This window comes from Chlorocebus sabaeus, chromosome 21 (assembly GCF_047675955.1).
Source record: "Chlorocebus sabaeus isolate Y175 chromosome 21, mChlSab1.0.hap1, whole genome shotgun sequence".
Classification (NCBI taxonomy): domain Eukaryota; kingdom Metazoa; phylum Chordata; class Mammalia; order Primates; family Cercopithecidae; genus Chlorocebus; species Chlorocebus sabaeus.
Window position 1 is genome coordinate 42,077,180 of NC_132924.1, and position 26,768 is coordinate 42,103,947.

General features: G+C 37.1%; 1 protein-coding gene across 1 annotated transcript; it reads left to right on the forward strand.

Annotated features, from left to right (window-relative positions):
• Nucleotides 1-2,444: 2,444 nt before the first annotated feature.
• Nucleotides 2,445-14,738, forward strand: POLR1F (RNA polymerase I subunit F). The gene is made up of 4 exons (XM_007981935.3): nucleotides 2,445-2,741; nucleotides 6,571-6,712; nucleotides 9,663-9,871; nucleotides 11,464-14,738. The coding sequence occupies exons 1-4, from the start codon at nucleotides 2,488-2,490 to the stop codon at nucleotides 11,873-11,875; spliced, it is 1,017 nt and encodes a 338-aa protein (XP_007980126.2). The 5' UTR covers nucleotides 2,445-2,487; the 3' UTR covers nucleotides 11,876-14,738.
• The last annotated feature ends 12,030 nt before the right edge of the window (nucleotides 14,739-26,768 follow it).

Below are 26,768 nucleotides of genomic sequence, written 5' to 3' on the forward strand. Positions count from 1 at the left end.
CTAACCTTCTTTCTCCTCCTTATAGAATGAAGCTCTTCTCAGCACACTGCCTTTGACTTGACAGAGCTTTTCATGAGACAGGGACCACCATTGCCTTACTTTCTGTGGAACTTGGACACATTTTAGAGAAAAAGAAAATGGTTCAGTTCAACTACAGGTCCTTGAACAAATAAACTTTGTACATGTCTGTGGGGTAGGGTAGGTAGGAGGAACTGATGGTATTTCTGTTTTCTTCCCTGTGTCGAAGGCGAAACAGGTTAATTTGTAGAGTAACCCCATAATGGTGAACACTGGCATGCAGGCAGAATCACTTTGTTTGCTCCCAAATCATGCAGAGCATGGATAGAAGCTAACAATCAAGCCAGAATTTTTAAAACTGAAAATGGCAAAACCAGTTTCAAAATTAAACAAGTAAACTTCTAACTGCAACTGGACACACCTAGGGTTACAAAACTACTCCATGGTGCACTACATTTAGTAGTTGTGAAAGGTTATTACTGGAATATTTGATTTCAAATAACATTTTGTTTTGGGCAAACTGCCACGATGTCCAGCTTGTTTTTTACTAAATTCTTTTTTGGCCAAATAGTTTTCATTAAAATAACTTACATCCAGTCTAGATCCACTTTGACTGTAAGGTGTAGTCACCTGGAGATATTTTGATTGAACTGGTCTGGGATGTCATCTGGGCATCAGGAGTTCTTAAAGCTCCTCACCTTAGGTGACTTCCTTGTTTAGCTGAGTTTGAGCACATTGAACAGAAGGGTCCTGCACAGGGGTTTTACAGGACTTTGCAACAAAATCAAGGTAAGGGCCATTAAGTTTCCCATTTACGGACTTAAAATGTCTACTATTAGGTTTTGGGGGCAGTTTCATCCCGCTATCATCTCATGCTGAGTTTGCAGTCATTTCAGGAATATTAAAGAAAATACTTTTTATTTATCTTGTTTGACCCTCCTACCATCTCTCTAAGGTAGCAGGGCAAGCATTATTTTTCCTATTTTACAAGTCAGAAATCAGGTTTGGAGAGGTTAAGAAGCTTTTTGCAGTGTCTAGGAGATGAGGGAGCATGTTAATACTCACATCACTGCTATACATTGCTCTTGGCACTTGCCCAGTGTAACCTATTATATGTTTACATTTACATCCCACTTCCACTTAGGCTGCGAGCTCTTTATCACTTATTATTTATTAACTCGCTATCAGGTTATTCATTCAGAGTGTATTGTTTGCGTTTTTCTTGGTTTTCTTTGGAGGAGGGATGAGATGTGGGGGGCTACTGTAGTGAATAATACAGATATTATGGTCCCCACTTTAGTGAGTGTAGGAATCTATTGACGGAACAGGCAAGCAAATGGGCAGTTAATATAAAATTAACATTAAAAAAACATGCATGGGTAACTACCTAATCCTTATAGAGAAAGAGGTGTGGGGTGGTTGAAAACTCTTTGCGAAGGGACAGAATGTAAAATCTAAGCTAAAAATTCACACGTGAGGAGAATTTACCCTTGTGAAAATATTATATTCCCCGGTAGAAGGAACAGCATAAGACTGCAGAAAGAGTGACCTGAAAGTGGATCAAGGGGCATAATATTAGGGTGGGGAGTGTGACAAATGAAGCTGAAGACAGAAGCTGTGTGCCCACACAGATCACCAAATGGCCTTGTATAAGCATTTTTCAGGAGTTTGTGTTGTCCTAGAGAAAGTGGGGTGCCTATGTAGGGCTTAAACAGGGCACAACACAATCATATGTGTTTCAGGGAAGATCTGGCTGCCCCAGGGCGTCCTCCTGACCATTGAGCTAGGCTTCCACAGGCAGGCAGTCCTGCGGTTTTGTCGGCAGGGAAAGAGAATAGTGTCCAAACAGAATGATATTTCCACTTTGGGCAATACAGGCTTTCAGGCTGATTTGATATTTGGGGAAACAAAAGAGGATCCGAGACTGACAGGTTGGCTGTGGTATAATTCCCTGATTTAGCATGTGCATAATGAGGAGAGAAGGGGGACAGGAGAGAACTAGTAGGTTCGTTTTCAGATATGTTGCATTAGAGTTATCAGGCCTGCTTCTTAGGATTTCGTGTCCTGCATAAAATATACTCCATAAATATTTTGATTTTTTATTGTACCGTCCAAGCTTGTAAAATTCTACCAAACCACCTTACTACTGGAAATGATCAAAGTGAAAACCCCCCTTTTTAAGCTGCCTACTTAATCCAATAAGCTTCTGTGCGAAAACACACATTTGCCTGCCCTTAAAAGAGCAGTCGGTTGACTTTCCTGCGTGCTCAATGCATATCCGAGGCTCTAAGCTCCCGTCCTCGAGGCGCGAAAATACGGTTCCCCCTGCTGGTCAGAGCTGCGTAATACAGCGTAAGGAGGAGAAATTCCTAGGGGCGTGGTAGTTGGTGGATGACGTAAAAAGAGCGTCGGGGACAGGCGATTGTGCTTGCGTCAACGGCGCGCGCCGTGGGAACCTTGACAAGCGGCATGGCTGCGGGTTGTTCAGAGGTGCCGCGGCCAACGGCGGCTTCTGATGGGTCTCTGGTAGGGCAGGCTGGCGTCCTGCCTTGCCTAGAGTTGCCGACTTATGCCGCTGCTTGTGCGCTGGTGAACAGTCGCTACTCATGCCTGGTGGCTGGGCCGCACCAAAGGCACATCGCGCTGTCTCCCCGCTACCTGAACAGGAAACGCACTGGCATTCGAGAACAGCTTGATGCGGAGCTCCTTCGCTATTCTGAGAGGTACCGATCTCTTTGCCTGTTCCTTCTTTTGTGCACGGGAAGTAGCAGCAGGTGGATATGCTGACAACGCAGCAGAAAGGGGGCAAATAGTAAAGGTCGCATTGCCCCCCCGGAGCTTAGCCCCGTGGAATTCTAGAGTCGCGATCCGCCCCTCAAGGCCAGTACCACTGTGGTGTAGATCTTTATAGGGTCCCTTTCATAGATAGAGAAGAAAACTTAAAGATGAAGTTCAGGTGTCGGCGGAGGCAGTGGAGATTCTCGCTCCAGAACCCTGGTGTAGGGGTAGGAACAGACCAGGGGTCTGGAGACCTAGTAGGCCCAGTTCTGTTTGGCATTCAACGTTTCATTTATCCCGTTCCGGATGATGTTTTCTCATTTGACGATAAAAATTTGGTTTGCAGTGCTTAAGTAGATTCTCATTCCATCGAAGATTGCACATGAAGCATTAGTACAACCGTTCTACCTGTAAAACGTGAAGCACGTTTTTTTCTTACTGTATTTCAATCTGGTAATTTCCCCATTTTCTCTTCTTTTGGACCTGAGTTGTTTTTAAGACGATTTATTCAATCGAACTAATGAGCCTGTTGCTTTTGGGAGAGAAAAAAACAAAACGTATGCATTTATATTACGGTATTCAAAAGTGCCTTGAAAACAGAATTACCGAGGTGTGTGGCGGGGGGCGCGGGCATGTGCTTCAGTATTCCTCTGGACTATACTTTGGTTCAAAATAGAGGTTCTAATACTAGAGTGAATGGATTCTTTAGGGATTCATGACTGTCCTTCAGGAATTCTTATGTGAAGTTCCTTGGGCACTGTATCGGAAGCTTTTATCACTTTCTTAAGGGATCCTTGACCTCCACACACAGGTTAATAATCAAGCATCTCTAGAATATACAGCTTCTTCCAAGCACCAATATACACTTCTCGTATGTTTATATTATATACCGAACACTTCAGATACAAAAACAAACAAAAAATGAAATCCCTATTTCAAAGAGCTTTAAGCTGTAGTAGAGATACAAATACAAGCCAATAAATAGTAAGGTGTTAAAATTTGACAGAAATCTAACAAGATAAAGAGTGTTGAATTGGGATCTTGGGACCTCTGAGAACAACTTGAGTGAAGACAGTACTTTCACATGGTAGCATTCCAGGCAAAGAGTGGCATAAACAAACAAACGGATACTGGATGTGAACCGGTATGCTTTGCCCAGAGAACCGTATCTATTATATAAGTAGAATAAAGTTTATGTCAGGGGAAAGGCATTGGATGCCATTGGAGACCAGGGCAGGGGTGACTCAGAGAGGATGACCATTTTGCTTTTCCCTTCCTGTCATTGCCAGTTTTTGTTCTTTTGGGGGTAAGGTGGGGTTGTTGTTGTTTTTCCTTTTGTGTTTCTGTTTTCTTAGGCAGGGTTAGTGCTTCATCCTCTCAGTACCCTTTAACTCTGAGACTTGGTACACTTTTGAGAAAGCAGTACTTATCTGCAGTTCCTGGCATATCAGATTTGCAGTTTAAGAAACAGTACTTGTTAGCCTTACTTAATGGTTAGCTACCAAATAGGATGAGAAAGTGGACAAGGAGAGGAATTAAGATCATGTTATAATTGTTCAAGAGAAAATGATTGGAGAGGATGGATTTGAGAGATTAAAGGATATACAAAGTAGTCATAACATCTGGAAACACAAGCAACCATCCTGTTTTCTGTAACCGTTTTGTATTGCCTGCATTTGACAGGCTAGGGCGGGAAATAACGAAATCACGCGGAGTGACTCTGAACAGATCTGGCCACCACTCCTTTCATATTACTTGGATATGCTGAAGACCCCTGGTGAAATTATTCACCAGGTGAAAATCAGGCACCACACTTTGAACTATGCATTACTAATGAGGGACAAAACATTGAACATATAGTATTAAAGAACGAAAGTGAGACTACCATCTTGCCCTGATACCTATTTAGGATGGTATCTGAAAAACAAAAGTGAAGGAGGAAAAAGTATATAGTGTTGGGTGCCTGTGTTCACATATCTGATGACTCTTAACAAAATCCCCCTTGAATTTATATATTGCTAAATTCCTGAACAATTTAATATAGATTAAAAAATATGCAAAGATGACTGTGTGTTGATGTTAAGAGTTAAATTAGGTTCCTAGCTATTTGTAAACAGATTTGTCCTTTTATTCAAAAGTCAGAGCTAAGGATATTTCCTCATTGTACTGACTGTCCTGTACATGACAGACTCTTTTCTGCCCTGGCTTGTGCAAAGTTTGTGATAACCATTAGTGTCACAAATTTCCAAATGTCCCCCCTCCCACCAGGGGACCACAGACCTCCTTCCAGACACGGCTTTGATTAGGAGAAATAAAGTCTTAATATTTGTTTTTCTGTCTAGTATGGCAGTTAATTTTTCTTCCTATTCTCTGACTCTGTTTTCTGTGTCCCTAACATTGTCTTAGTGATAGGATGATTCCAGCTTAGGAATGCCGCATGCAGAAATGAAAACCTCAGAAGATTGCTTTCCCGAGTAAGTCTCTGAGTTAGGATTTTCCTAATTTGGTAGTTCTTAAAGTTTATTTTCTGTGGCTCCTGGCTGTTTTAGTAAACAACATCTATTAGGGATAAATGCTTTCCTTTATTTTATGTGAATTGTGTTAGAAGTTTAATTGAGTTCAAGAAAAAATATTCTTTGCTATCAAAGGCCTTAGAGTCATGTGTGAAATTCAAACATATATACAGATAGGTTCAATACAATTAGATTAAGAACAGTGAGAAAGCTGGCCTATAGGAGTAGAGGAATGATTTCAGGTTTGCCTAGGGGAGTCAGGGAAGTGTTTTCCAACAAGTAATGAAGCCACCAGGTTGTGTTTGTTTTGTTGTTTCTTGTTCCTTTGTTTGAGATGGAGTCTCCCTCTGTCGCTCAGGTTGGAGTGCAGTGGTGAGATCTGAGCTCACTGCACCCTCCGCCTCCCACCACTAGGTCTTTCTCCTTAATAGCTATAATTCCTTAAGACCTAAGAAATGACAGTTTGAAAAATAGTTGTCCCTTAATCCTGACTGTTACATTTGTAGACTAAAGTGTCAAGAGTCAGTTCCTAAATGTAGTTGTATTAACATTTGCATTTACTAGCAACAGTTTAAGTTTGGGATTTTCTCCATTAAGTCATTGACTTTAAAATTCAGGGGCTTCAGCTTTAACTGTAATGCTTCCCTTGCTATATGCCGTCAAGTACTGAAATTCAGTAATGGTGAATAATACCAAAATTGCCTCTTGTTCAGTCATGCTCACAGAGATACACGTTTTCTTTGCTAAGTCCCTTCTTTCTATCCTAGTATAACTTGAAGAATTCAAATAGTCATGCTAGGACAGAAAGAATGGGAGTTGGCAAGGGAAGAAGAGTTAATTTACTGCTCATGCATTAATGTATATTTTGTTTCTGTATATCTTGAATCATCATTTTAACTTAGCCAACACATCAGAATCCATTGGTGAAACAGGACTACTAAAGTTGTTACAGACTAATCATATACTATTGTTTTTGACATGGGTGGTGTATTTAGGAGATGTGTAGGCTTTGGACTCTTAGAATATCTAATCAGTATGAAAATGGCCTGGTTTAAAAGAGTGCAGTGGTGCACACCTATAATCTCAGCACTTTGGGAGGCTAAGGCAGTAGGATCACTTGAGCCCAGGAGGTCGAGGCTGCAGTGAGCCCTGTTCATGTCACTGTACCCTATCCTGGGTGACAGAGTAAGACCCTGTCTCCAAAAAAATAAATAAGTAAAAGAGGATAAAATATATCATTTTCAACTATTTCTTTTTACAGCCTTTTAGGTGTCCCTATTGCATATGATAACATCAAAGTTGTGGGAGAACTTGGAGATATTTATGATGATCAAGGACACATTCATCTTAACATTGAAGCTGATTTTGTTATTTTCTGCCCTGAACCGGGGCAAAAGCTTATGGTATGTGTATCCCTTTTTTCTAGCTCCCTTTGTACAATTCTATAATTATGCAACTTGGAACATTTTAAAAGGTAATATATACCTTGGGACTCAAATAAATTGCTATTTTTATGGAAAAAATAATTTGTATCATCCAAACCTAGGTAAGTTTTTTAATATCCTCCTAAAACATGCATGCACAGAATGTATGTCCCATCCACTTTATTATTTTCATAGTCACAGAATGATTTTAAGGGAAAAAAATCAATTATTATTTCAAAAGTTCTCAATTCTACACAAATACCATTTCTTTACAAAGGTTTCAAAGAATATATAGCAGTATATAAAACAGGAATTCAAATGGGCCAGGCAGTAATGAAAATGTGTGAATGACAGATGACAGGGCAGCCAGTCTGTGCCTTGGAAATGGAATCTCTGTGGGAAAGGTCTTCCAGTTTTTCATAAGCTGGAAATGCAGATATTGATATGAAATCTACTGAAATAGATCCTTTTTTACTCTTTACTTTCTCCTGTCTTCCTCCAGCAGTTCTCTGTGTATACACATGTTCATATGTATACTCATATGTGGGTGTATATGCTCTTTTCTTTAGCTGATAAATATTTTAATCTAATAGATCAGAACTGTTAACTAACCCTTGATATTGTTCATAAAAATATAGATCAATTTAACCATGAGAAAACCCAGAAGGCACTTCCAATTTTTTTCATTTTTCAATATCGAATTAATACAAATAGTATCCTTTGCCTGTTAAACTGGAATCTTATAAATGGACTACTGAAGTTGGCAGTAGATGTGTATTTGGAAATTAAGAAACTTAACTTTCATCTACTTTGTGTAAATTATTATTTTAAATATAAACTATTATTTTAAATTATATATATAAATTATTATTTTAAATATTAAAAAAATTATTATTTTAAATGTAGGCCAGGTACAGTGGCTCACCTACCATCACAGCATTTGGGGAAGCTAAAGCAGGAGGATCACACAAGGCCAGGAGTTCAAGACCAACCTGGGCAACATAGTGAGACCTCATCTCTACACAAAATAAAACATTAGCCAGGCATGGTGGCATGCATCTGTAGTCCCAGTTACTTAGGAGGCTGGGGTAGGAGGATCACTTGAGCCCAGGGGTTCAAGGCTGCAGTGAGCTATGATTGTGCCAGTGCATTCCAGCCTAGGCAACAGTGAGACCCTGTCTCCAAAAATACAGGGTCTGCCCGCCGACCTTGACCTAAAAGACGGATGAATAAAACCTTCACTGACACACAGGTATTCTGTTTTGCCAGTACTGCTGAGTGTCCGACCGCCTACACACCAAGAGAGGTTTGTCCCTGCCGCTGGCCCTGAGCAGTTCACACTCCAGGCATTTATTTAGTATACAGTTAACAATAGAAGTTCTGAGTCCACACACTTGTGGATAATTAACATGGTCAAGAGAGTAGTTCTACAAATAATTAAAGCTCAGGTACCGAGGTTTAAAGTAAATGTCATTAGGGGGCAATATCTCTGGGCGACCTCCCCCTACCCCACCCCCAGAGGGCCCTCTGACTTAAAGGTTAGTTAATGGAGGTAGGGTAAACAGACTTAACTGGGGAAGCCTCTATTGTCCCTAGTATTTACCCTATAACTTAATGCTCTAAGGTAAGAACCGGCTGTCTTCAGCCTGTTCAATTATTACAAGCTATGTAACCTTTTGGCCTTCCAAAAAGGTTTGTGACTATTCCCTATAACTTTCCCTAATATTTCCCTTTAATATTTCTGCCACTTTCATGAGTGAATCCCAACAACTTATCTTCCATTATAGTATGATACAGAATAGTTTTCCTCTCCTAAAAACTCCTGTGCTCCATCTATTCATGTCTTCCTTCTTCCCTCTGTTCCCTCTAATCCCTGGCAACCACTGATCTTTTTACTGTTTCCATAGTTTTGCCTTTTTAAAGAAGAATAGAGTATGTATCCTTTTCAAACTGACTTCTTTCACTTAGCAATATGCATTTAAGGTTTCGCTATGTCTTTTTATGGTGAGAACTTATTTATCTTTGTTACTGAATAATCTTTTATTTTATGGATGTACCAGTTTGTTTATCTAGACCATCTGGAAACTACCAGTGAGAACACTAGACTTCTGATCATACCAGATAGGGAAGTTTTATTATGTCATATGTGTAAAGGGTTGCTGATGTTAAACAGCATTATATAGATGTCAGTATTATTTGCAGTTTTGTAATTCAGAAAATGTGAATTTTTAATATTTCTGGGTCTCATTCATATGCTTTGTATATATTGACCCTGAGAAGAAAAATAAGTTTTATGTAGAGTCTCATCTTAAAATCACATAGCACATATTTTTGTTTTAGTTTTAAAGCATCTAATAATACTTTTGTGATTTAGCCAAAAATAGTCATGGTCAATATTTACATATAAAGGGTAAGCTGTCTTCTAATGGAATGCTTGCATCATGCTAAATTAAATAAAGAATGCATTTTTAAGCTTTGAAATTCGGTCTATTTACAGAAACATAACATAGATCCCAGTTATAAAACACATATGAGGTCTTTTTATAGGTTATATGGGAGTATTTTCTGCATGGTTTCAATGTAGCTAAAGAGTAATAATCTCCTCCCCAAGGAATCCTGCAGTGGGGGGTTTAGGTGGTTTTTTTCTTGGACAGGGTGGCGGGGGCAGGTTAGTTTATCCAGTTAGACAGTTAATGTGCAATTACTTATATAATAAAGTTTGAGCTTTCTCAAAACCCAAAGGTATTCTAAAGTGATGTTTTGGCATGACATAGGGTAAGTTTTAATTGAGGTAAACTTTTTCCATATTAAATTAGACCATTAACTTGATGTTTGCTCTTTGAAGATCATTTGAAGCTTGTAAAGTTTGGTTCACCTTTTAACTTTGTGGATCTGTTCTTTATGTTACGCTCTTCCTTCTTCTTCCCAGGGTATAGTTAATAAAGTGTCTTCTAGCCACATTGGCTGTTTAGTACACGGGTGTTTCAATGCCTCCATTCCTAAACCTGAGCAGTTGTCAGCTGAGCAGTGGCTAACCATGGAGATAAACATGGGTGATGAACTAGAATTTGAAGTATTTCGTTTAGACTCAGATGCTGCTGGAGTATTCTGCATTCGGGGAAAACTAAATATCACAAGGTTAGTTTATCATTACGTAATTATCATTAGGTACTTAATTTCTATTTAATTCTGAATTTAGATAACATAAGCCTCTCTTTAAAAATATGTGTTTATAGGAATATTCATGCTTTCAAACCATAAAGTCAATATAAACAATACTCTTTTTTTTTTTTGAGATGGAGTCTTGCTCTGTCCCCCTGGCTGGAGTGCAGTGGGGCGATCTCGGCTCACTGTAAGCTCCGCCTCCCGGGATCACACCATTCTCCCGCCTCAGCCTCCTGAGTAGCTGGGACTACAGGCACCCGCCACTGCGCCCGGCTAATTTTTTGTATTTTTAGTAGAGATGGGGTTTCACCGTGGTCTCGATCTCCTGACCTTGTGATCCACCCGCCTCGGCCTCCCAAAGTGCTGGGATTACAGGCGTGAGCCACCTCGCCCGGCAACAATAGTCTTAAGTACAGTGCATCAAATATTCTAAAACACTGACTAGCTAACTGGTCTGTATTTCAATATCCAGTAGCTCAATTTTGCTGAGTATTTTCTATTTTGTTGTTAACTTTTTTTTTTAAAATTGACCTCTAAACTTGAAACTACTGAAAGCACAATTACCTTCCTATTGGCCTGCTTTGTTTTTACACACAAAAAATTGTGTTGATCATTGTCATCTGTGCCAGATATTTTAATTTCTGTATTATTCTGTATTGAAATTATTATAAGAATTACTCTGATCTTGAGCTTGATTCCATGAGAGCCAAGTTTAAAGGAAGGAGGAGAGAGACAACTCTAGAATGCTGCTATTGCTAATAATTTTTTCTATATTTTGCCTTAAAGTTACAAGAGTATGGGTTGAAGTCTGGAACAGCTGTTCAGTTTCTGCGATGACAGAAATATAGTATATATACATAATACAGCAGCCTCACTATTGAGCATTGAAATGGGACTAAGTCTGACTGAGGAACTGAATTTCTAGTTATGTTGTTGGTATTGATTAGGTACATGTGCCTAGTGCTACTGAGTAAGACTGAAGTTCTGGAGACAGAGCTACTTCATTGATCCATGTTTTATTTTAGTGGTATAAAATAATTCACAATGTTAAAGTAACACAGTCTTAGTATCAGCTAAGTAGAACAATGGACTATTATTTGAAACAGGATTAAAACAGTAGACTGGAAACTCCATTACTTTGATACATACCAGATCGTATTTTCTATTAGATGTCAGTGGTTTGGTTAATAAGCCTAGGTATTGTGGTGGTTAATGTTCAGTGACCAAATTTTTCTGAAACAACCCAAAACTTGGAAGACATGTTTTGACAAGATTCTTATGTCATTTTTATGTGTGGAAACAGTCTGGGAGAAGTTCTTCATAAAGAAAGAATTTAACATTTAATGTTAAATTTAACATTTTTCAATTTAACATTCAGCAGCCCATGCATATTTTAGTGGATTGAGGGATAACGGGATAGAATATTTGGAATTTATGCCATGGTTATGTGTCTTGTACTGCTGTCATTATTTAGAAAACCTTAGCCTGTTAGGGTATCTTGATCTCAATTTGTTCTTTGTTTTTTGCTTATTGCTCTGTTCATTTTTTTAACTGTTAATTCATAGTTTACAATTCAAGCGCTCTGAAGTTTCTGAAGAAGTTACAGAAAATGGCACTGAGGAAGCTGCTAAAAAACCTAAGAAGAAGAAAAAGAAGAAAGACCCAGAGACATATGAAGTGGACAGTGGTACCACAAAGCTAGCAGATGATGCAGATGACACTCCAATGGAAGAGTCAGCCCTGCAGAATACTAATAATGTGAATGGCCTCTGGGAGGAGGAGCCAAAGAAAAAGAAAAGGAAGAAAAAGCACCAGGAAGTTCAGGACCAGGACCCTGTTTTCCAAGGCAGTGACTCCAGTGGTTACCAAAGTGACCATAAAAAGAAAAAAAAGAAAAGAAAACACAGTGAAGAGGCTGAATTTACCCCACCTTTGAAATGCTCACCAAAAAGAAAAGGGAAAAGTAATTTTCTTTAGTGTATTTGAAATATGATTCAGTTTTTAAAAGATTGATCTACATACAATTGATGAATAAATGTTTTCAGTGATATGAAATGGTTAAACATACCAGTAGTTTCCAAAACAGAAAATACTGAACTAGGAGTAGGAGGCTGTATGTGCTAAAAATGATAAAACTGACCATAAATTAAACTGGGGAGAATCAGTATTATTAAAGTACCATTTTATACAAAATAAAAAGATAGCTGCTCTCACTGTCGACTCTCACTATCGGCTCTCATATTCTTCCAGGTTTTGCACTCTACATAAAATTATTTCTACAATGTCAAGACTAGCCAAAGGACTTAATAATACAATATTATATTACTGAAGAATGAGTTAAGTTTGATATTTTGATGATTTGATTTTGTGTGTGTTTAATAGGCTTCACCTTATTACATGCTATTTTATTTTGCTTTTTTAAAAACTCAGGACATTAACTAGTTTTAGGTTTTCCTTTATCATGGCTTCTACAGTATTTCTATTGTTTAACATAAAATAGTTTTCCAAAGAAGTTTCTGAAGTCTTCACAGCTCTTAAAAGCCAGGCCTGGACTGACTGTGTGGTGGTAAATGCTATTCATTACTTTTTTTCTTCCAGGTGCATGTGTGTCCTTATCTTCTTATGTCTGAGAGGTTGATGGAAAGGACTGTTTTCTTGTACTTGTTCATTTGTTCCTCAGCCATTCTAATTTTGTTGTATGTTGGAGGAGAGTCTAATGAAGACAGGATAAATGTGATTCTGACTTGTGGGAAATTTCAGATTACTTTTTAATGATTGGAATGGGCTATAAGATATTGTGCTGAAGAGAAAACAGTTGTTCTGTTCACTGCTTTCATTGAGAAAATGTGGAATGTCTCTTGACTAATTGACAAAGTGTAATGAAATGACAAGCTGGTTGAAGCTGATAATCAATGCATGGCCATATTTATTCATTTTCCACATACTTGACCATCTACTTTGTCTAACACATTCTTCTAAGGCCCAGGGATGTAATGACAAACAAGATAGATGTAGTTCCTTCCCTTGTGGCATGTCATAAGAGAAACAGATGTGCATATACACATAATAAATAAGAAAATTAATAATTGTGTTAAGTGGAATGAAAAAAACCAGGGAGGATTGTTCACTCACTGTTACCTGTGTTAGTATCTGCAAATAGATGAATGGTTGAACTCCCATGTCAGCATTTTTGTTGCCATTTATTTAGTACCAGACATAGTGCTGATCTTACAGCTAAATATTTGGTAATGAATAAATTCTGCTAGTGATATATGTTGATCTGAACTTATAATGATGGGTTACAGAATTGGCAGAGTGGCAGATGTTGACAGTTGTCTACAAGGAGATGTGCTAGACAATGGAAGGGTGCAGGCCAACCTCTTTGATTACAATTGAGATTCACATGAGTATTGAGCCCTGGAAATATAGCTCGTCCAAATTGAGATGTGCTGTCAGTATAAAGTACATACCAGATTTTGAAGATGTACCAAAAAATGTAAACTATCTCAGTTTTTGTACTGGTGAAATCAGTATGTTTTGGTATAGTGGGTTAAATAAAACAATTTTTGCCTTTCTCAGTTTATTTTTCTACAAAAAGATTAAAAATTGTACATGAAGCTCACATTAACTTTCTTTTGGTCAGTGCTATTTTAAAGGAAGTGTGAGTTGAAAAAACTTTGAAATAAACTATATGATATTACCAGGACTTAATATAGTGGCATACCCAGGAAATGTTTAATAAATATTCCCTTCACATTTTAAAATTTGAGTATACAATCATGTTTGACAATAGAGAAATTTAATTTTTAGTGAAACAATTCTAAACCCCTTTTCCATAGACACAAAGAAAGATGTCAAATTTATGCTATTGCTGGAAAAATACATTGTGGCTTAGCAAAATAAGCAAGTTCCCACATTACTTTTGTTTTGCTTCAAGCAATACTTCTGCCAGTTGTGTTTTATGAATTAAACAGGGAGCGGCATGCTGAACTTGAAACTAAATTTGTTCCTGCTTTTTTCATAATGTGAGTAGTTTTGAAAAGTCAGATCTGGCCATTTGTCTTTCCTAGAATATAACTTTGTTCATTGTTTTTTTGTTTGTCTTTCTGACACAAAAAGACTGATGATGGTGTCTACCATATATTCTTCAAAACATTTGTCACATGCTGCACTAACCTCGTGTATCTTTTCTGTCTTGGAATTTGTTCATATAAACCCTCTAGCCTAGACTAGATCCCTTACCCTCTCTCCAGTTCCTATCATTCACCCATTTCACTGTGCAAGACACCTCACTAGTCACCAGTGATACAGAAATGACTTAACCAGTTTTTGCTCTTAAGGGCTTACCGTTTTGTCTATAAGATACACAACTAAGTATACATGATAAGTACAAATGAAAATGAATGTTTAATGTTTTATGCTTAGTGTTTAAGCTGGTTGTTGGATGAGCAGCATTTTGACCCTTGGAGAAGAAAAACTAACTGTGGCAATTCCAGGTGGAGAACCTGACAGAGGACTAAGAAGTTATCTAATGTAAAAGACCTCAGGCACTACCTTCTGCATAAACTTTTTCCAGACAAGGCTAAATGTGCATGCTTCATAACCATAATTCTTATTTTTCTTTAATAAATATTTTTCTACTTGTAACACTGCATTATTTCAAACTGTTTACCTGTTTGAAAAGCTTGTCTCTTAATCAAATTTGTCTCGACCAAATGTTTCCTGAGGACTGGAATTATGCCTTAACTATATCTATAGTATTTAACAGTGAATCCTTTGTATAATGAAAGCATCAACAGATAGTTTTAAATTGATAAATAAAAAGCACAGTTTCAAATGATATCACTTTGCCTCTGATGTGATATTATTAACCTCTTCACTTGTTTCAATAAATGCATCCTTTTTTTTTTGCCTATATGTAATATGGTTTTTAAGGACTTTTATCACTTCAGTGTGTCAGGGATAGAATACTTACAAATGACATGACAGAAATCTGATCTCTTTAACTTGTTTTATACATTTACCACATGGGTCATCTTTGCCTTTTTTTTTTTTGCCAGAGAGTAGATATTTTATGTTACAAAATCAATACATATTTGTTTAAAAATTCAAATAGTAAAAGTATATACATCCTCCCACTCTACTAGTCATTGATCTCCCTCCCTATTCCTCACCACACACACCCACTTGGCAATTCTACTTCCAGAAATAACCACTATTGTCAATTGCATGTGTAGTTTTAGAGATTTTTAAGTAGTGAATTTTAAAATATTTTAAGACATATATGGAATCAAACTACCTGTACTTTTTGGGCCCACCTTCTTTTATAGTAAATATCTTCCCATATGAATATATAGAAGTCTTCCTATTTTTAATGTTTGCAGAATTTCAGTGTATAATTTATTTCATTTCCTAAGGATGGATATTTAGGTTGTTTATATTTTCCCTCTTAAAATGGTATTGTTAACATTTCTAAAAGCTTTCATTGCTATTTTAATTGCTGTCTTAATTGCTCATTTCCAGCTGTATTGTACATTATGACCTCCACAGGTAAGCTCTGATTCCTACCTTTAGAAATGGAGATATTTTAGGAGGCCAGTACATAGTTCAGTTTTTAAAAATATTCTTTAGGCACTTGAATGGTTATTTTTTAGGTAGAAAAAGCACTCTTTTAAAAGAGATTTTATATATCATAAAGTGAGAACAAAATTGAAAAATAATGGATAATTCTGCACATGTGACTTTTTGTGGTATTTCTCTTGGACAATTCATGGGAAAGTTCAATATGTCTTCAACTCAGAATATCACTGGCTCTCCTTACTAAACATAAAGATGTTCAGATGTTTGGTCTAAACTATTTTCTTATCCAAATCTCCACTTTGGCAGTAGGAAATAACTTCATGGCATCATTTTGTCTTCTATTTTCAAATAAATATTTGGTACACTGAATCATCCCAGTTGTTTTATCTCAGACATTTGAATGCTAGACTTGTTCCTATTTATTCACATTGATTTGATAACCTGTCCTGAATATGTTTGAAAATTTTTAGTAAGGCAAAAATTTAGTAAGTTATAAAATTGGAGTAATTAAGGGGGAAAAAAGGTAGAATCAACAAACCTAAGTCTACAACCAGGATTGCAATAGCAAATAAGCTGCAGTCTTTATAGTTGTAGGTAATTAGTTCCACATTCATTGGCTACAATTAGAAAATCCTCTGGCACTCACCGACTCACAGAAAAACAAGGACACGTGAAATACCTTGTCCATTCTTGTCTTAGTAAACAGCTGGAAATAGAAGCTAAAAGCCGTCAAAGAGGACCATCATTTTAGCATTTAAAATTAGAATGCATGGCCGGGCGCGGTGGCTCAAGCCTGTAATCCCAGCACTTTGGGAGGCCGAGACGGGCGGCTCACGAAGTCAGGAGATCGAGACCATCCTGGCTAACCCGGTGAAACCCCGTCTCTACTAATAATATACAAAAAAAAAAAAACTAGCCGGGCGAGGTGGCGGGCGCCTGTAGTCCCAGCTACTCGGGTGGCTGAGGCAGGAAAATGGCGTAAACCCGGGAGGCGGAGCTTGCAGTAAGCTGAGATCCGGCCATTGCACTCCAGCCTGGGTGACAGGGCGAGACTCCGTCTCAAAAAAATAAAAAAATAAAATAAAATAAAATAAAATTAGAATGCATTAGTAAATAAAATGACCTACAAATTTATGAGATTATGGAGAAGAAAGAGCTAAATACAATGTTTCTAATACAGGAGAGAAGTTCCTGCTAATTCTGCATCCCCCGTAACTTGTTACAGTCTAATGTCTTTCAAATTTGGTTGTCTATAGACAAGATCACCAGTTACAGAAGATTCTTATAGGCATCAAATATGCCATATTTTGTGTGTAATTATGCCTATGTGCAAGGGAGCCTGAAAGAATACTAACTCTCTGAAATGAACGATTAAACAAAAATATTTCAGTGCTTAGTGTTCTAAGATACTCACACCTAATTTTTATTTATTACTTTTAAATTCTACATGGTGACAATGATTTAACCCCATTGGGTGGAGTTTTTTTAAACAATTTTACTGACCTCTCTAAGCTGTTTCTTTACCTGTAAAATGAGACCACTGAATTGGAAACCAGATTATCTGAAAGTTCCTTTCACTTAGAGAATCCTGAGTATCATTGATACTGCTGTCTATTGAAGGAAAGAACTGTGAAGAGTCTAAGCTTTTATCCAACTTGCAAACTAATAAGTTACTCTGCCACAACTTCATGGATGCTAGCTTAAGACAAAAGACTCCTAAATCAGAGACAAAAGGACTTTAATTGTTACTCACTGCACCTCAATAAGCTCCATGTTTGTACCAGCCAGTTCCCATTGCACCCCAAGTCCTACAGGAACAATGCAGAGCCCCAGGGAGCTACTGTGCATGAAGGGAGTTTGTGTCACAGCTGAGAAACTCCAAGCTTAGGGAACCCCAGTGATTTATAGAAAATGAACTGCAGTCATTTTACACACATATAAAATGCCCAATCTTTGCCCCAGAGGAAGACATCTTTATTACACTGGAAAGTAAACAAATCTTTTTGTTTACTTCTGTTTGTTGTCTTCTGCTCTAGAGGGGCCACTGTTTTTATTTCCCAAGGCTTTAACTATCTAAACATTCTTGAAAAGTTAGTCTGGAACAAAATCTGTGAGTACCTCTGTTCACAAGATTTGCAGAAATTCAAGAGACTTGTGGAATATTGTCTCAGCATCACCTCACCCAAAGGATAAAGTCAGTTAACATCCTTTAAGTAATTCATATGTATACTAAATATAACTACAGATTGTTATAATCTATGCAAATGTACATAATGATGTTCATATATAATTATGAAATCTGTTATTTCAACTTTAATATCAAACTATTAATGTTTTAGTTTATGAGTTTATTAGAAAACGATCTTCAAGTTACTTACTGTTTATGTGTTTTTTCTTTCTTTTAAAACATGTTCATTGTAAAATACACTATTAACATCTTGTTATACCAATACAATTTGTATATATATACACTCACACATACTAGTGGATATCTGCTAATTTTTCTGTCTAAAAAAATTGGGTATGAATATCTTAGAACACTAGGTACTGAAATATTTTTGTTTAATCATTCATTTCAGAGAGGTAGTGTTCTTTCAGGATCCCTCGCACATTTGCATAAATACACACAAAATATGGTGTATTTGATGCCTATAAGAATCTTGGAATCCACCTCTCCTCTGCTACATGGATTCACATGGGACAGTACAATTATGGGATCCAGTCTTGGGTCCCCTTGTGACCTCAATTCATGAATCATGTGTCCTAAAATAACCAAGTGAATAAATAAATGTCACGGTGAGTTTTTAGAATAATTTTGATCCTGCAGGAAAGAAGGTTTTATTGTCTCTTGGACCATGTGACAACCATGAGAATGCACCTCACAGACCTTCAAAACAGGGAGCTTAATTGTCTATGAGCTCTAGCTGCTGTACTCTGAAATCCATCACCACATGCGCATCAAAGCCAGGCTTCCTACCGCCGCTCCCAGCCAATGCTGGCATGCAGCACACATATAAAGGCAGACCCATTCCTGGGAGACACATGACTCTTACAGTAACCAACTTTGACTTGACTCCCTGATGGTCGGGCCTGGAATCTTCTGTAGATTACATAGCAGCCTATAATGCTTCCACCTTTCTTTTCTTTACTATTTCCTCCTGGGTCAAACTTACACTGTGTTCTGACAGCTTACCCTGTCTATCCCAGTGCCTTTCCCATTTTCTCCCACAAGCATTTTCTCTAATAAAATCCTTGCATGTTTAATCACATTTAGGTGTCTGCTTTTCAGAGGACCTAACATAGATCACTGGCTCTTCGTAGGATCTAGAGGTTCCGGTGACTATTTTGGCTGTCATGTTTTCCCAACATGGAAACACAGAGGACAACAGAGGCAGAGAGATGAAGTCAATGGATAATATTTGTTGAATTCCTACAGTCAGAGAACCTGAAGCCAGAACCATCTTCTTGAACTTCTATAGTCCAAAATCCATGAAATCCCCTTCCTCTTCTTTTTCCTCTCTCTTCTCCTCCATGAGAGCAGGAACTCTGCCCATCTCCCTTCATGACAGTAAGATCAGAATTTATCCAGACTGCCTCTGAATAATACCAGTGCTGGTACAGTGCTGGTAACATAGTAGATACTTACTTGTTGAATATTTGTTGAATAAATAAAATTTAAAAACATTCTAATTCTCCCTGTAACTTCTAATCACTTTAAGGCTGAATTATTACAGAAGTACAAACGATGTCCATGTAACAGGTATACTTCCTTAGTCCAGGGAATCCACTGGGCAGAACCTTTGTTATGTTCCCTTTCAAATGCAGGCAAAGGGTCTGCACAATCCACCCTCGGAAGAGAGGAGAACTCAAATCTATTTTAAATAAGCTCTAATTTTGCTCACTCTCAAGCTATACGTCAATTATATACAACTCTATTTTTTGTTCTGTTTTGTTTTGCTTTTTTTTTTTTTCAGAGCCATTCTCTTCTTGTTCCATTCAATTAACATTTTCAACTGGATAGGTGCTGTTGGAGCAAACAAGAATTTCCCACAAAAAAAAATTAACTATCTTCCTATAATACCATATTTTAATTTAGAATTATTTGTTCCTAAACAAATAAAACCTACAAAATTTACTAAAGCTGAAACCAAACTAATGAACTAACAAAAAACAGCATGAGAGATGCTATGAAAATTCATGGTGCCAAAGGAATTCTGGGACCAGCATGCAGCTAGACCTCAAGAAAAGATTAAAAGTTATTGGAATGCATCAATAGTTTCTCTCAGTTTTTCATATGTATTCCACACAGTCACTTTGCAGTTCCCATCACATGGAGATTAATTCTTTGGCTCTTAGTACCAATTGCAAATTCCCAGCAAGGAGAATTCAGGCCAACTTGGGGATGGATTCACTCCTGGTATTACTAACGTCACTGCCTGATATCCAGATTTATGAAAGAGGAGTTAAAAGGTGAGAAAAATTCCCCTCCAAAAGAGGAATTGTTATTACCTGGAACACATTCCAAAACATGACTTCTAACCCAGTTACCAAATATACATATTATTTTCATCCTAATAAGCATTTTGAAACGATGAAATTTTCTTTTTGTGTGTTTTCTTTCTTCATAGGGTTCTTGACTGAGTTACATCTTCTGTTGAGAAAAGGCACAAGATAGTAGTAGGAACATTACAGAGTAATGGAGAGTCATCCTACTCCATGTAGAGCATGTGACTCTACCAGCAACTTGCAAGCTGAGGCTGTTGCTCAATGTATCAGTCAAGTTGGAAACATCAACTTTTAGATGTATGTTCTGTTTTAATAACCTAAAGATAATATGTACAAGGGGTCTTAACTGGTGGGAGGACTAGGAGAGGCATTTATAAACTTATTTAGCTATAACGACAGAAATTTATATTTTATAATATGAAATACGTGGTCATCCATTTCCTCCTTTTAAAAATCATAAATTTAAAAAATGGGAAGGAAGCCATATTAGTTTGTTTTCATGATGCAGATAAAGACAAACCAAGACCATGCAATTACAAAAGAAAGCTGTTTATTAGACTTACAGTTCCACATAGATGGGGAGGCCTCACATTCATGGTGGAAGGCAAGGAGGAGCAAGTGACATCTTACATAGATGGCAGCAGGTAAAGAGAGAGCTTGTGCAGGGAAACTCCCATTTTTATATAACCATCAGATTTCATGAGACTTATTCACTATCATGAGAACAGTATGGGAAAGACCTGCCCCTATGATTCAGTTACCTCCTACTGGGTCCCTCCCACAACAAGTGGGAATTCAAGATGAGATTTGAGTGGGGATACAGTCAAACCACATCAGAAGCCATTTATTTATTTATTTATTTAGAGACAGAGTCTCGCACTGTTGCCCAGGCTGGAGCGCAGTGATGCCATCTCAACTCACTGCAATCTCTCTGCTTCCCGAGTTCAAGTGATTCTCCTGCCTCAGCCTCCTGAGTAGCTGGGACTACAGGCGCCTGCCACCATGCCCGGCTAATTTTTATATTTTTAGTACAGATGGGGTTTCACCATGTTGGCCAGGCTGATCTTGAACTCCTGACCTCACGATGCGCCCACCTCAGCCTCCCAAAATGCTGGGATTACAGGTGTAGGCCCCCACGCCCAGCCAGAAGCCATTTATTTTTTAAATCACTGATTAATTATTGCCAGCCCTGAGGCAGCAAAGTTTATTCCAGTCTCTGATCCAATTGTTTAAATCACCATAGATGCTATAGCTTGGGGTACTGGCACGCTGTTCATTGCTCCATACAATACAAGCAAATGAAAACAAAGGGTGCTGCCAAAGTGCCTGAGTTGTGGGTGCAGTCAGATCTTTAAAAAAGCTGCGGTGTTTTTTCCTCTAGCCAAGCATTAGAGATTGTGTACATTTTACCAATCCACGTGACAGCAAAAAAGAAATAATATGTGCTCATAGCCTAAATTTGGGTTTCTTTGTTAACTGTCTCTACATTTGAGTTTGATTTATTTCAAAATTTAAAAAACCTGTACTGCCAACACATTTAAGAAAACAAATGGTGAAAACTTCTCCTGAGTTTCCAAAATGTCCAAAATTATTAACACTTCAAAGGCAGGCAGACTGGAACTAGAGGGGAGCTAAGCACAAATGTATAAAAAGAAGAAGAAAAAGAAAAGACTAACATCAACTTTGCTTTTGACATTTTTTTAAATGTCTTGAAAGTGATCATGTAGTAAGACTTACATTTTAAAATGTATTTTCTACGTATTTCTTCTTCAATCTATTAGTTGTAGGAACATCTATGACTTGAGAAGAGAGAAGATTGGAGCAGTAAGTAAAATCTCTTCATGTGCATTTCAAAGTGAGCTTTGGATTTTTCTCAAATAGTTTATAGACAGAAACAACTAAAGTCATAAAACTGACTGCTCTAACCTCAAACAGAGAACATTATGGTTCTACAAATCATAACTGAAGAGTTTCTATCCATTTTTCTTTGAGACATCTTTATAATTCTGATACAATGAAAGAGCTTTGCTTGTAATTTATCATGTTCATATGTATAGCTTTTAAAGCTTAAAAATTTATTTTCCGTTAATTTTGGTTTCAGGCTACACAGCCTATTTGATGTCACACAATAATGTACATTAAGGCCTAGACTTAGTAGTCTCTGGTAGCCCCAAGTTATTTTGTGAAGTAAATGTGAATGTACCCTCACATTAAAGAGCCATTTGCTTTGTGATTGTTGGAGATTTTTGTTTTTTTGTTTGTTTTTTCCTTTTCTTCTTAGCCATTCAGTCATGCAATCAATATTTATTGGATGCCAACTATGTGATAAACTCTGATTTGAGCACTTATTAGGGAAACAAAACAGACAACATTGCCTATCGATGCAGCATGTATTTTAGAAGCAGGAGGAGAACAAAAAAGAACTAAATAGGTAGTATGCCAGACGATGATAAATGTTGCAGAGGCAAAAAAAAAAGAAATAGATTCTAGAGGAAGATAATTTCAAAGTGAGGACATAGTCAATGAAGAGGCTCAAAGACATGAGGAGTGGCCTGGGCTTCATATTTCTGAAAGATAACCAGAGCAACAATAATTTTTGTGTGACTATAGCAGAGAGAGCAAGACGGAGAATGAGATGTGATGAGTTCAGAGCAAGCTGATTTCATTTTGTGGCTTTGTAACTTTCACATTATTTAACCATGTCCAATAATCTAAAGAAACTACTTTGAAAGAGTTATTGGTGTTTGCTTAATAACTATTTGATGATCAATTATATCAAGGACAACTGAAGACTTAATTAGAAAACAGTATTTTAAATGTTTGTGTATTAAGTGGCACATGAAATATGCCTTATCTATTTTGGTTTCAAATTACACAAAAGAATATATTCATAGGTTTTCAACTCATATGCCATAATGAGATCAAATAAGATTATTCCTGTTTGACAGATGATGTAGTAGTTTCCAGATGTTAATTTTTGGTTATTTTATCTTCCACTAAGTTTAAATTATTGATTCCAGGTGTGCTTTCTTTTTATTCTTAGACATATATAATACTAAAAAATCTCTAAAAATACCTAGCCTGGAAGTCCAGTATTGCAATAAAAGCACATGAGTTAGTAGCATAAGGTAATGAGTGTGTAATTTAAAATCCTCATTACCGGTAAGTGGCAAGAGAAATGCACTTTAGATGTAACTAGAAATGAAATTCCTCTCTTAGCTTTTACATCATCTTTAACCCAATTCTGGCCCATAGTCCTAAGAAGGGCAACCTTTGTATCATACAACTACAGTTTTCTAGTCATATTGATTTGATCTTGGATGAACAATGACCCAAGCTGGAACAACCATGTTCTCTTTCAAAAAATGTTGGGATATAAAAACTTAGACTGAAACACCATGTTATATTGCTGTTTGAAATTGGAACTTTAAGTTTATGGAGAGAAGAGAGAATGTCAGAAAAAGAGCCAACCAGATTTTTCTGGTGCAAGCTAAATTTACTAAAAAGTAAAATCTAGAACTTTGCAAGACAGTATCTTCTATGAGAAAGTGATGCATTGTATCTCTTCACAAGGATAGAGTGTGAGATGCTAACTGCCAGGCAAACATCTACTTCATCGAAGGCCTGGCAATATTGCTTGCTGTTGTGTTCCAAGAGCTCATTTTTCTCTTTGTGATAAATATCCTATTAGTTAACTTGGGCCTTTCTGAAGGGGTTCCATAGCTTTCAACCAAAGAGCTCTTTACTATTGTTAAAGACTGGATATAGTAAAGACTTGACATGTTGATGAAGTAAGCTTGTTGAATTGTTTAAGCAGGCTTTCAAAACATTGTTTTAAGTATGATAGAAAGTTGCTCAGATTTCTGATAGAATAAGTAAGATACCACTTTTCTTCCTCATTTAAACAAGGTTGAATTTAGTGATTACCTAGCTGCATATGGGCACTGTGAAGATACACTTGTGAGTATGTAGTATATTCACTATTTGAGGAGAATATTTAGACTTATACCTACCTTGTTCTAGATGTGATTGGATCTTATTTCTTCAGTAATTTGAAAATATAACATTTTTCCTACCTCTTGTTTCTTCTTTTCCCTATTTTATAATACAGTGGCCAAGGTAAATGGATGACTTTGATGAGAGAAGAAGCTTTATACTACGTTTTATTTTTAAACTTTAAAAACTGTGCATTGGCCAGGTGCGGTGGCTCACACCTGTAATCCCAGCACTTTGGGAGGCTGAGGCAGGTGAATCACCTGAGGTCAGGTGTTCGAGACCAGCCTGGCCAATATGGTGAAACCCCGTCTCCACTAAAAATACAAAAATTAGCCAGGCATGGTGGCAGGCACCTCTATCCCCAGCTACGTGGGAGGTTGAGGCAGGAGAATCACTTGAACCTGGGAGGCAGAGGTTGCAGTGAGCCGAGATCGCGCCATTACATTCCAGCCTGGGCAACAAGAGTGAAATCCCATCTCAAACAAAAACACTAACTAAAAACAAAAAAACCGTGCATTAAATGCTTACTATTTGCAGGTGTTCTGTTGAGTGCCAAGAAGGCTGTAAGTATGATTAACGGATGGTCGTTACATTGTCCCCTCCTCTATAAAGAAATTCTTGAACTAAAGAAAATCTTTTGAGCAATGGTCCATTTTGCTCACCACAAAGGCCAAATTATGCAGATTGGTTTGCTTTCCCTTATGATAGAGACCCATCTTTGGACAGCTGATTATGTCGCCTTTGTCACAAAATGGGCAAGATTTTTTAGAGTAAACCTGGAAGCCACTATGACATTACTTTCATAAAATATTTAATACATTTCTCAAAGAACCTAAGGAACTCTACCTTAGTAAGATTTAGGTTAGTCTTTTAAATAGCAAAACCAAAAAACACATAAAACAGGTATGTATGTGGGACAGGGAGCAGATGAACAATGGTTTTTATTATGAATTAGTCAGCAATTGAGTTAGTAAATATTATAAAAATACAGTAGTCCCCAGCTTTTCCATGAGGGATATATTCCAAAGTTCTCAGTGAATGCCTAAAATTGTGGATAGTACCAAATCCTATAGATATACTATGTATTTTCTTATACATACATGCCTATGATAAAGTTCAATTTGTAATAAGAGTACTGTAATAAGAGTTATGTAAATACGGTGTCTCCCTCAAAATATCTTATTCTACTATACTTCCTTTTAGTTTTTTGGTTTGTTTTTGTTTGTTTCCTTGTTTGTTGAAGGGAGAGAGTCTTGCTCTGTTACCTAGGCTGGAGTGCAGAGATGTGATCATAGCTTACTGCAGCCTTGAACTCCTGGGCTCAAGTGATCCTGCAGCGTTGCCTTCCCAAAGTGCTGGAATCAGAAGCATGAGCCACTACACATGGTCTACGCTTCTTGGGATTAAGAAAAGAGCAGAACAGTGTGAGATTTCATCAAGCTACTCAAAAGGGTGCACAACTTAAAACTTATGAAGTATTTATTACTAAAATTTTCCATACAATGTTTTCAGACTGGTTGACCACAAGTAACTGAAATCAGATAAAGCAAAACCGCAGATAAAAGGGGACTACTATATTTTATGCTTTCTAAAGTGAAGGATAAATGAGTTATTTTGAAAGAGGAAACAGTGTTTATAGTTGTATTCTTCCTCACTCTTTAACACTGTAGGACAGCTGGTGTGTAACATTATTATATTTCAGTCCTAATTATTTGTCGTTCAAATTCTAAATGTATGATATAATCAATGTGGAAGAGAGAGGTATTATGGCCAATGTTTTCTGGCAATTGTATCTCTGTTCATGGTTTTTCTAATGCAAACTATGTCCAATCCTAAAAGTCAATAAGAAAAATACCTTTGAAACTTTCAAGTACTTATTACAGTTAAAAGTAAAAGCCATGCTATTATGGTAAAAAGTATAATAGTATATATAAAAATATGGGCCCAGCTGACAAACTGAAGATTATTTTGAGAAGAGAAATAATTAAGGACCACAGAGATTTAAGCAAGATTAAAGTAATGTTATAACTCAATAATAGGACTTCATGACTGTTAAGCGGATGGCAAAGTAACCTCAGAATAACTTGAAAATGTAACAATTAAGGCAGAGTAAAATTGATTATAATAGTATAAAATTGAGCAACAAATTTACATGGATCATTACATAAAAACACAAGAATAAATGTAATTGGATTAAAGTTATCTCACAGAAGAGGTGATTTTATTTGTAATAAGTCATCTGTATTTTTATCCTTTTTAAAATCTGAAATAAATTTAATAAGACATCATATAATTTTTTCTAGAGGTAACCAGGTAACAAGTTCTAATAGCTCAGGTTTTCTATGAATAGAATGAAACTAAAGAAAGGAAAGTATCCAAGGCCAGCCCTCTTAATGTTACTAATGAGTGGAAATAAGAGAACATTAATGAGGAACTTTAATTTCTCATATCCCCATTTAGAAAAATGCATTCCATTATTTTTTATTTTATTTTTTTTGCTCCTGCAGAGAATTGAAATAAACATTCCAATATTATAATCCACACAAGGAGTAGCAATAACATCTTTCTCACGGTTCTCGTCTCCTAACTCCTCTTACTTTTCCATATCTTCTTTTTTAAGTTCAGGCGTACGAGTGCAGGGTACAGGCCTCTGTCAATGCTGTTCCCCTCTATGTGTCTATGTGTTGTCATCATTTAGCCCACACTTATAAGTGAGAGCATGTGGTGTTTGGTTTTCTGTTCCTGCATTAGTTTGCTAAGGATAATGGTCTGTAGCTCCACCCATGTA

Excerpts from the sequence above, each read along its gene's own strand:
- POLR1F (XM_007981935.3), top strand. The coding sequence starts at position 2,488 with ATGGCTGCGGGTTGTTCAGAGGTGCCGCGGCCAACGGCGGCTTCTGAT. Across the intron at positions 6,713-9,662 it reads AACCGGGGCAAAAGCTTATG|GGTATAGTTAATAAAGTGTC; the intron begins GTATGTGTATCC and ends TCTTCTTCCCAG. Across the intron at positions 9,872-11,463 it reads GGAAAACTAAATATCACAAG|TTTACAATTCAAGCGCTCTG; the intron begins GTTAGTTTATCA and ends GTTAATTCATAG.